The following is an 11,564-nucleotide window of genomic DNA, read 5'->3' on the forward strand; positions in this document are numbered from 1 at the left end:
AAGAACAAGAGGTCCTTTGCTGCCAGCTTCCTCAGCTGGAAGACAAGCTTATTTTTGTAATGTTTGTTTGGTTCTAGACTCCAGACACTGAAAAGAAACTACTACAGTTGAGACTAAGAGTATTCCATGCAGTTTGGAGGTTTTAATGTTAATTTCTAGTCATATTCAAAAATAGCTACGTCCCGCAGAGTTAAGGCCTTTCAGCTCTTGCTAGCAGGGAAACTAGGAGTATGATACACTCCTATACCTCTAATGAAGCCTGCCTCTAGAAAATAAGTGCTTTGATTTCAGGAGGGACAAAGCACCTGCTTGCAAACTACTGAAACTGAATATTAACTCCCCACTGCCACAGCTCAGAAATAGCCTAGGATTATGGCTCACCATCAGCACTAACGTACAACTGGCTAGAGGTAACAAAAAACTGGCTTTATGCTGGAGATATAGAGTCTGAGTAGGCGCATACAGGAGTAATGCTGGCTTGTCTGTATGTAGTTATTTCTATATACACTTAACATTGTTTAAGAAATGCTCATCTGCCTGAGACAACTCATGCAGGTGGAGGTAAACCAGGTGTTAGTTTAAAACAGTAATTTGCAAAAACTCTCAACATGTGACATGCAACTAGACTATGGAAGAACAAAACCACCTGCTGCATTTAGGATACATTTAGAAAGTCTTCAGTTGGTACAGGTTACTCCATTTTAAGGTCTTCCTTCTAATAATCTGTACCAAATGCTAATTAAAAATGCTTTAGGAAAGGTGTTAATCACTTAGTAGCAACTAGGCTCACAAAAATTTTCATTCTTGGCACTACTGCTTCCTTTCACTCTAAGATGGATCAAGAACTCTAGTCTCTTGGGTACATGCTCAGATTTCAGAGGGAGCAGATACAGCTGGCTGTATTTCTTTGCCATTAAAAGCACAGAATATTCTTATAGCAAGAGCCAAAGTCTTTCTAACCTTGAAAAACAGCTTATAACAGTGAAATCTTTACTTCCCAGTCAGTTCACATTCCCATGCCTATAGGTCTAACAACAATTAAATCCACAAGTGAATATGAACGTATCATTTATTTGAGGTGGACAATTCACATTGTTAAAAGTCACAGGTAACAAATTTTATCTTGAGTTTGAATCAGATGTTTATTTTATAGTTTTCAGGGGCAGCTTCAGAGAAAGTAAAACACAGAAGATAAGCAGGACGCATCAGAATCAGATGCGGTTGAGGAAAAAACCTAAAATATGAACCCTCAGAATGCAATTTAAACAGCAGAAAGAAAAAAATCTGACTTGGGATGAAAAAGATGCATCTTGAAGGCAATCCACTGAATGGCTTCTTCAATTATTTATTGTTAAAAAAGTATGCAAACCATGGCACAGGCATATCCAACCCTTTCAGCTGTGAGTAAAACAAAACCTTGTCCTAACATATTCATTGCATAAGTCTAAAGTAATACACAAGAAAATTCAAGTAAAGGATTGTGGTCTGAAGTAAAAATTCCATTTCTTATTTAAAAAAAATGAGAAGGCTATCTGTTTTTCTTCTCTCCATCCACTGGTTGATCCGTTTCAGAGTCATATTGGCATTTTTCCACACATTTCCTAGGGAACCAGCCTCGTTCTCTTATCCCACCTTAAGACATGAAAAGTCGCATTAACTTGGGACAAAACATGACCCACTACAGAGGAAAAACACAGGACTGGAAGAGACATCAAGAGGTTACCTAGGTTATTTTCTTCTCCAAGGCAGGACATCTAAGTCATTCCTAACAGCACTGCCTGGGGATGCATGGATTCTCTCCCACTGCCTAAAATGTTTTCCAGTGCTCTACCTTCCTTACTATGAGAAAAAGTTTTCCTAATACCCTGTCTGAATCTTTCTGTCTATAATTCAAGTTCACAACTCCTCTTTCTACACACCAGAGACACAGGAAGCAGCTAACAACCTTCTCTATGCAGAGATTCTTCTTTTTTGCAAGTGTTGACTCATCTTAAGATTATGATTGACTCTTTTTTCCTCAGAACTGCTACTTAATCATTAATTTTTCCATCTTGTTATAGTGCAGCTTGTTATTCCTGCCTATGTGTAGCATTTTGCTATACGCTCTTAACACCTCATCCTTTTTTTGAAGCCTAGTTCTCCAAAATGCCAATGTTATTTTGAATTCTAATCCAGCCTCTCAGTATACACCAAGTTCCCCACCCAGACCACATTTCACCCGTTTTAAAAAAAACATTTGATATAGCACAGATATCTCCTGCTAATCTTCATAATAAGCAACGCAATACAAACTATTACCATGCTCATTTCAATGACTCATTTAGGTTTGATGTTTGAAAGAGTTCATTGGAGTGAGCTGCCGAAGCACTTCTAGTCCATGAAGGTCTCAGACCTCCCATGAAAAGCATGGACACTTCCAACGTAGTGACTGTTGGCTGCCTCTCTTTTGCCAACACGGAATGTACATGCAATGAATTAACAATTGTTTGGAAGAGACAACAGAATCCAATGCCCCGTCTGGCAGGTAAGATTTTAGCTGAGGGCTAAAGTAAAAAATGTAAAAATTTCAATGCAGGTGGCTGTGATGTTGTCTCTCTGCAGACCAGCAGGAGTCTTTAACATTTTTGATAGCTGTAATTGTTAGTTTCGTTAATGCATGTCAAAGTCCTTGGAAATGATCCCAAACCAAAGACATAATGTCTCCTTGTTTTTAAGATGTACAAAGAGTAATCCCAGGCCTTATATGTATATAAAGTGTTTAGGTAGGAAATCTGAATGTGTTTAAGAAAGACCACTATTTAAATATCAAAAAAAAAAAGATATCATTAACCTCTTTAGAGTCTAAAAGGCTAACTTTTTCTTAGAATATGAAGTAGTGTCCCCCTTCCCACTCAACCTTCAATAAACTACTAGATGAGTGTTCTTTCAGTCTGACGGATTCATTTAATGTTTATCAAAACTGGCAAGTCTACCAGATGTAATGAGTAAAAACTGTGGATGTGGTTTTAAAGGGGAGAGAAGCCAATGCCAATAAGGTCAGTCATTATACATTTTGAGAACTGAACATGTGATATTGTCCACATTTCTAGACAGCTACAAAATTGATTTGTAATTTTCAACAGCAAAAGTGAAAATAACTGCTTCATACCATCAGCAGCTGAGTCGAGAATCTTCTCACCATACATCCAGTGTCTGGGGAAGAAAGCATAATAGGTAGTTAGATGCCAGAACCCATCTCAATATTTCTTTTAACCAAACATAAATGTGTGGAGCCACTAACTTTAAGCCTCTTGTGGCTAAAATCAGATCCCCTTTACTTAGTGCAATTCTAGGTTCTTCAGTGCATGGTGTTGTGAAGAATGTTTCAACACCTTTAGTCACAGGACAGCAGACACCACTGTAATCTTCTACTGCTCGATACCGCACCTACAAATTTGAACAGAACACGGCAATATATTATTGTAAGGAGTTACGGCCTTGCTGAGAGTTTCATAGCAAAAAATCGATTCAAGCATACTGTTAGATTTGAGCATAATGACAACGGCTGTCAAAGGGACTCTAAATTCTAAATTAACTGCTTAGCAATGAAGCACAGTCATCTTTGTTATCACATTTCTTACCATCTGGAAGCTAAGGAGCAAACGCAAAGAAAGCTAAATACTAAGTTTAATTAAGCAGAGGTTGCAGCACACTGTTTGTGTAGCAACACAAAGTCTTTATTTAATTGCTAAGTTTAAAATCAAGAAAATAAATAGTCTCAGCAATTACTTACATTTATTTATACTGATATTTCAAAGTCATTTCAGACCAAACTTCACAAATACTTACGCTTCTTACTCGCTTGTCTGCTTTCTGTTTCAGTTGCTCTATCTATAAATGATTATAAATACAAATTTAGGCAGTGTTTAGTTTAAGACGACTCGGGTATTCAACACAAAATGAAGTCAGGTATTGAAACCATTCAACAAACACAGGAAATATCATTAGCATTCAAAGGCACTCACAAAAGCGTAATTTTTTTAGTCTATCAAAAATGGGAGAATGTTTGACAGAACTCCTGCTCCTTAAGTATATGGTTACTAGTCAGTCTATTTTAGTTATTTAAAAAGCTGGTATATTACTGCAAAGGAAAGCAGGCAATTGGATAGTGAGGAGGATTAACTTGAGATATCATCAAAGATCAATTACTGTCAAACTGTATTGATGACAGCCATCTCTTACTGGCCAATCCAGGCCATCTCCCTCAGGAATCCCAGACCATGTAAACACTTGCTTGAAGTTCTTCCATTTACTTCCCGTGTCATAGGGAAAAATAAAGGTCTCACCCGTTTGGTAGTACTGGATTCTGTCTTTGGCCTGGAAAATAATTAAGAAATACAGTACATAAAAACATACCCTACAAACTGCAATTGAGCAGCAAATATTAAGAAGGCCAGGTCATAAGCCCTGTATGGGTCCATGAGACCTAAAGGCAAACATTTTGAGGCAAGAGCAGTAAATTCCTGCTATACTAACCAGGCTTTTAGAACTACTTACAACAATCATGACATTTAGAAGCGTGTCTGGTTTGGGTCCCCTGCCCCACCCCCCCTGCCCTTTACTCTTTAACAACAGTCAACTGGCTACACTGATTAATCCACTCCATGCTCTGATTTTATTTTATGGCTTTTTTTAAGGACTGATGCCTGACTATTTCTCAGTTACATATAAAGACTTCCACAGCTCAGGATTCTTTGATTAATGATCATAATTCAACACTGGTAATGTCTATTCCACCTCCAAGAATTGCATATACAGGCATGCTCTGAATCTCCCACATTCTGCAGTCATGAACTTTTCATTCTTTCAGTAACGATGACATCTAGTGGAGCAGCCACAGAAGAGTTGATCTCTTTGTTGCAATAATGTCATTTTTATTAAACACTTACGTATTACAGTCTGTGTTCAGTTTTCAGAAGGGACATATTAGCAGCCTGTGTTTTACAGTAAAAATTTTAAACAGATTACTCCAAATTCTTCTATATAGTTGTAACAGGGTTTTCTTTCATTTATGTTCCATTGTCCTATTATTCAAAGGTCTAATAGGACTTGGATCTAGCTAAGCTAGATTCCGTGCAAAGAGAAGGCATTACAATACTTAGGTACTTATACACAGTCAAGATTCTCAAGCTAATTTTGACACAGAATAAAAGAAAGACAAGATAATAATGAAATGTTTGTGGACTTATTCAAAATAACCTGGTAGCACTGAACTAGTTTCTAAACATTGAGTCAGTTTTGCTTCCTCTAAACTCAGCTTCTGCTGCTTGGCTATGTTTCTTCTGAAAAATCTTGTGAAAACATCTATGAAGATATGGAAATCAAAGAGAAATTTAAAGGAGAGAAGACTAGGTATCTCATTATTTTCTAGTACTTCTTCAAAATCAAGGAAAACCCTCACAAGTTTAATCAGAGAAGTAGGAAATGAGGAAAAATCACGAGCCAAAACATGCCACCTAGAATGGGTAGGGGAGGTGGACAATTAAAGACACGGGCAGGCATAACGAGAAGCAAAGACAACTCAAGTTTCAGACGAAAACACCCACATATTCCAAGCAGATAAGCAAAGTCTTTTAAAAGCAAATATTTTTCTATGTTCACACCAATTCCCCCAAACAAAAAAGAAAAGAAAAACCTATGCAGTTAAATGATTTCTCAACTATTTCAGTGAATTTCAGAGACAGTAAAGCAAAAGCTGGTTGTACGTGTTAAGTCAGTGGTGAACTGAAATGACACCTTTGGTTAAATCCAGAGAGGTGAAACAAGAAATTGATAAATATGGAGAATAAACTTTGTAACAATACGGTACAAGAATACGGTAATAAAAACTTACCTTTTCTTCAATCCAGGACTCGATTGAAGTTTTATTTGTCAAAATTACTTTCATCTAAAATAAAAAGCATTAAGTGAAATTAGTGTTGATTTTCTGCAGAAATACATCAGCTAGGCAAAGAAAACTTCATTTAACAAACCAAATTTGCTTTAAAGAACAAAGCAACCTTTACAGGCTTAACTGAAACATAGAAAACATTCAAAATTAAGATTCAGCATAGATACGTGCTAATGCTATCCTCTAGAATTATACACTTAGACAGTATCACACCGTATTTCCGTTTATGCTTAAAATGTGTATTTTTGTTTCCTTCCAAAGATCTCAAACATTTGAAGTAACAGATCAGGCATATTTATACCTATTTTCAAGGATAGATAGGGGCACGTACTCCTGAAATACCAAGTATTTTGCCTTTTCCAGAGAGTTTATAAAGCCCATCTCATGATTCCTTAGTTCATGAGATTTTCACCTCCAAGTTCTCCCATGAAAAATAATTTTAAAAAAATTGTGGTAACAATGGAGGAACTGGGAGAAAGCAACATGAAACCCTGAAAAAGTTACGTAGCAACATAAGCTCTAAAAAACTGCTCCTATCTCAATCCTGAATTCTGTTTCTGCTCCACAATAGGCAAAACTTACAGCTTTTAACTTCTTTGTAACAGAAGTCATACACTTACCTGGATAATAAACAGCATACCAACAGCAATAGTTGTTCCTAATGCCAGTCCTAAGGCAAATAAAGATGCAGCAAATGCAGACAGTCCAAAGGGAATAATGGGTCGAGGGTCTCTTTTGGCTGCACTCATGTCAATCTTCACAGAACTCCACCCAAAAGATATCTGCAAAGGGAAAATATCATTCAGCTCTAGAACATTCCGACTGCCGAAATGAAACAAGTTACCAATAAGAAACCTGGCTCTGAAGGTAAGTGTCCAACTTCTGACAGGTTTGTAATGCAAGTGGAGTAATTAAGAAAAAAAAAAAAAAAAAAGAGAGAGATGCATTCAAAAGACTTTTCCTCTTCAGAAATACATTCTTTGCTAGATGTAGGCCTTCTCTAGATGGAAAGCTAAACCAAAATTGCCGTCTTGCAAGCTCCAGAAGTTAGGCCCAAAATCGGCAAGAAAATCTGGACTCTGGCAGATTAACAAAAACGCATTCACCAGTTTCAGATAGAAAATGTTTGCATAGCGCAGTACCCATTTTCAATGCAAATGCTATAGGTTTTCCTCTGAAAGCTTTAGCAGATAGCAGTTCTCAACATTATCGCTCTGCAAATACAACACACAGCCTTTATCTGTTACACTCAGTTGATGTTTTCAAGCTTTTCATTGCAACCACAAAGGCTGAAATCAAAGCTCGTAATCTTAACCATGGACCTGAGATAAGGGATGTATTCCAGAACAAGTTTTGCACATTGTTGCTGCAGTTAAATTTTTCCATTTAAAAACAAATCCAACATAATTTATTTTTAGTTCCAAAAATAATGTACTTTTTTTTCCCTTGAAGAATTGGACAGAATTCTAAAAAAGTGGCAAGAAAAAGAAAATAAATAGCATCTAACTTGTGTGTGGGAAATAAATAGCAGCTAGTATCTGTGCCAGCCAAAACACAGCCTGTCTCTCTCTCTCTCTCTAAAGTGCTACTCAGAAACTGTCTTCAGTCAATGCAAAGCTCTAGGAAACTCCCAGTGATTATGACAAGCAACAGGAAAAAACAAAAGGAAAGAAAATAGAAACAACTTTCTCTGAATCTTCCTCCAAGTAACGAACATACTTCTCACAGGCGGAGAGCAGAACTGAGAGTACATGTTGAAAGAATAACAAGGAATTCCACATGCTGCTTCTCAGGAAACCAAACTGTCTCATACTTCCAGAGATAAATTACCCATCTGACTTAAATAATATTTTAAGCATTTAATTATGTTTTCTTACTCTGTTGTAAAGCTGAGTGTACATAGTCATAACAAATATGAAAGAAGCATGAATGCATCCCAGTGGAGCTAAGAGGAGAAACAGAGTGAAAGATGCATGATTCTGGTATCCACAACAGTTGTTGATCCAAGGACAATGGTGATCCATCTTCATGACACATCTGTGAATAATAAATATTGATTAATATAAAGGACATATATGATGTTTTTCAAAAAGCTCAAAGAAAAGGACAGCTAACTTTCTACTACTCAACCTCCATTCATTCATTTAAACCCACCAATTTCTGACATCAACACAGTAGTTTCTTTTTTTATTGCTATCCAGAATGATATTTCATGTTGTAGAGTGAAAGAAAGCAAAATAAAAAGTGCTCCCAGGTCCTACCCTCCCTAGTTATCCCTCCTCCTCTCTACTCAAACTTGCTAGTTGCTAATAAACACCGCATTCCAGAGCCAGGAGACAGGGGCCTAGGAATGGGATGTGTAAGAACTATCAACACAATAATTAAGCACTAATATTATTGACAAGTTTTTTAAATAAGCACACCAGGAAAATAAAGGAAATATCAAATCCCCTGTGAACTAATTACAGAAAGAACATAGAAAGATACGCAGACAGAAGTGTGTTAATGCCTCTTTCTTTTCAGAAGTAGACCCTCTGAAAGCTTCATCAACTGCTATGTATCAACCTTACACCACTGTAAGTCCTTTCCAAAAATCTATTTAACACGCATAAACACCCTAAAGACTGTGGGGTCTTTATAAATATAAAGCTGATTATTTTGGTTTAGCTTACAGGTGCAAGAAAACACCTGATAAAAGATTTGTCCACATCCCAGATTGCATTGATTTAACTTAACAGGTGTAAAAGTCACTAATTGTAATGTTGCAATTCATCTGCACCAAACCTAAGTGATAAACAAAGGATTGAATTACACAAATATTCAGCTCCTCTGAAAATGAAAGTTAATTGTTTTGGAACCACTGACCTCATTACCTTTTAAGCTAGTCCATTCCCAATAGGAAGTTCAGTTTCTCCCTTTTAAAGAATTAATTATTCTTCATTAGCATATGCTCAATTGCCACTGTACAAGTTCTTGAACACGCAATTGTAATTATCAGCACAAGTGTTTCTGAAGAAGTTCCTAGATCTTAGCTAGAAACTTCACCCGGGTTCAGATGGGCCATAAGAAGTGACTCCATTCATGCACTGAAACTTGCCATAGCATAGAAGACTTTCAGCAGTAGTTTAAGCTACCTACTTCACTGCAACAGGCTAGAAATACAGGTGGAATGAGTTAGTTTGGCCAGAGTTGAGGGGGCAGAAAATTCTTAAAGCATATCAGCAAAATGATTTGGAGAATGAGCTGCAGTTTCTTCTGTTTCATTTGACAAAAGCTAAATCATTTAAAGAACTTGCTTTTGCAAAGACCATCATCAGGATCTGCTGCCATTTTCTACTAAGTCCTCAGTGTAAAGACTGTCACTCAAGGAAAGGAATCTAATTTTAAATCTCAGGATAATGCAGCCAAATGACAGCACTGCTCTACAGTTTCAGTCTCTACTTCCTAAAAGCACGCTGACTGCGCATCTTGTGTTTATAGAAATAACAAATGAATGCGTATGTTGCAATATCCTTTTACCATGTTCTCCAATTGTCCTTCAGAGGAAGACTCGTCCAGTAAACCCACGATAAACACAACTACAGCCTGGCCTGCAGACATCTGAAGTGGCTTGCTTTTTTCAAGCTGCACTAAATTCCAGTGCAGCTATTTATAATAAAAGTGTCCTTTAGCTCAAAGCAAGTCTGATGGAAGACTAACACATAACAAGGCACAAACTTTTTAAGTTGACCCAAAAGGCTTATTAGTTCACCTAACATGCTGACTCCCCTCAAGAAAACCTTTAGTGAACAGTAAAGAACAGTCCAAAATTTCCACTCAAATCAACATTTAATTCCCATTAGGAAAGATGACAGAATAGGCTTTTCCACTCTCTGAGCAGGTGAATGTTTGGACTCAGAACTTGAAACAGACTGAAAGATTTTTAGGTATTTACCCAGGCTCACTTCCCTGAAACCGTACTGCAATGTTTTGTTAATACCGTCAAGAAGCTCTTAAGAGGAACTGATGTCAAGCTAAAAAGAAAATGTTAGAGACAGATTTATTTATTAAACTAAAATCACAATAAAACAAAATGGAAATCATACAACTAGAAAGTAGAAATATTTGAAACGGGTACAGTGTTCATATGGAAGGCTTTTAAAAAAGCACAATACAAGACCTGGAAGAATAAACTACATTAATAGCTCATCATCATATTTGAAGCTGCTTTAATATGGATTTAAAATAATTTTAAAGAAAGACAGTACCTGTTACACTTTCGACAGTGGTGTGAACGTGGTGCCTTATAAGACTGACACACTTTACAGTATTGGAGATACATGCAATCCTGAGATTTTTCCTTTAAACAGAAGAATAGGAGTGTTAGACATATACATAATTCTACTGGCAATATATACCTTGGCACTCTCCTAACTTAAGCATCTTTGCTTTCTTCCTGACAGGGTGTGTTTCATAACCCAACCCTATTTAATGGTAGGTGGCGAGGAAAGAAAAAAACAAGATGAAATAATTTCTTGGCTATCAACACAGCCATCTCCCAATGTTGAAAGTGCTGGTTGCTAAAAGAAACAAACAATTCTTCCATCAGGAAGAGTGACTGTACAAGCAGGGTTTCATAGTGAAGTTCTGAGAGTAAAAAACAGCATGATGCCTTTATAATTTTAAAAAACAAAACCTTGTGCACCTTGTCTCTCCATTTTATACCATAAGCTAATTTAGGCTTACTACTAAGATACAGTACTGGTAAGCATTAATGTTCAACTAGCTTTTGTTTGCCACTCTCTCTTACACACACATATACACCAACTACAGCAAGATGAGAGACAGAGAGACTTGTAGACAGCAAGTAGTAATACTGGCCAAAATCTTCAGTTCACGAAGCGGAATACGCAGTTGTCCTGCTAAGACTACATCAGGATCCTCTTCTCACTAGACTCTGTCCTGAGAAATATTCCACAAGTAGAAATGTAATTATTACTAATCTTGCTATCATGCCACTGGAACACAAACTCTGGCCAGCTGTCTTGAGATACTGAACCTCTATCATTCTGGTCCTTGACTACTACTCTTCCAAGAGATTACTGAAACAAAGGAAATGCAAATTTCTACTTTGACTTATAATACTGTACTGAACATAAGATAAACGTGTAATTTTCTGGCTCACATAAAAAAATTAAATTTGCTAAATGAAGTTCTTCCAATCCTTATTACTAGCAGCAAAGTCTTCAATACAACAGTATCTGCATGAGTGTGCAGGTAACCCTGAAGTTCTCATTCCCGGCTAACAGTACTTGTTTCCTGTTGTTTTGTTTTGAGAAGCATCTATAAAACGTAACGAGTACTGCCAATAAAAAAGCGTGACCGTTCAGCCCCAGATCACTGTGACTGAGAGAACAAGGAAGGGATGGAGTAAGCTGGAGCGTACTGGAAACGCTGGAAGCAGCAGCAAAGCGGGAGAGGCAAAAAGGGAAGATGTCGAAACAAGATAAGGAGAAAGGAGTGGCCCGAGGGGCTGGCTGCATTCTTCGGGGAGAAAGGGGAAACGGTGGCATCGAAACATACGCGATTTCTACCGTTTTTCTGATCCCTGCACACACTCCTTCCAGAGAGGCCGGCCCCGGCACAAGGGCAGGCC

The 11,564-nt window shown here is 37.3% G+C and overlaps 1 protein-coding gene across 3 annotated transcripts; it reads right to left on the bottom strand.

Moving 5' to 3' along the window:
- Positions 1 to 1,051: 1,051 nt before the first annotated feature.
- ZDHHC6 (zinc finger DHHC-type containing 6) lies at positions 1,052 to 10,263 on the bottom strand. 3 transcript variants are annotated; one of them, XM_009277873.1, is made up of 9 exons: positions 10,177 to 10,263; positions 7,807 to 7,966; positions 6,550 to 6,711; positions 5,873 to 5,926; positions 4,189 to 4,356; positions 3,829 to 3,870; positions 3,281 to 3,426; positions 3,149 to 3,192; positions 1,052 to 1,632 (listed from the first exon to the last, which is right to left on the bottom strand). In XM_009277873.1, the coding sequence occupies exons 1-9, from the start codon at positions 10,248 to 10,250 to the stop codon at positions 1,529 to 1,531; spliced, it is 954 nt and encodes a 317-aa protein (XP_009276148.1). In that variant the 5' UTR covers positions 10,251 to 10,263; the 3' UTR covers positions 1,052 to 1,528. The 3 variants fall into 3 exon arrangements, with proteins under 3 accessions (XP_009276148.1, XP_009276147.1, XP_019327286.1); XM_009277872.2 differs by lacking the exon at positions 1,052 to 1,632 and having other exon boundaries at positions 2,061 to 3,192; positions 4,222 to 4,356; XM_019471741.1 differs by lacking the exon at positions 1,052 to 1,632 and having other exon boundaries at positions 2,061 to 3,192.
- Between the last annotated feature and the right edge of the window lie 1,301 nt (positions 10,264 to 11,564).

Source organism: Aptenodytes forsteri, unplaced genomic scaffold, assembly GCF_000699145.1.
Source record: "Aptenodytes forsteri isolate BGI_AS27 unplaced genomic scaffold, ASM69914v1 Scaffold15, whole genome shotgun sequence".
NCBI classification, from domain to species: domain Eukaryota; kingdom Metazoa; phylum Chordata; class Aves; order Sphenisciformes; family Spheniscidae; genus Aptenodytes; species Aptenodytes forsteri.

Bases quoted from the DNA above. Each gene is read 5' to 3' on its own strand.
- ZDHHC6 (XM_019471741.1), bottom strand. From the start codon at position 10,250: ATGTATCTCCAATACTGTAAAGTGTGTCAGTCTTATAAGGCACCACGT. The intron at 7,967-10,176 runs GTACTGTCTTTC...TATTATTCACAG, and splicing joins CACTGTCGAAAGTGTAACAG to ATGTGTCATGAAGATGGATC. The intron at 3,427-3,828 runs GTAAGTATTTGT...TCAAATTTGTAG, and splicing joins CAGACAAGCGAGTAAGAAGC to GTGCGGTATCGAGCAGTAGA.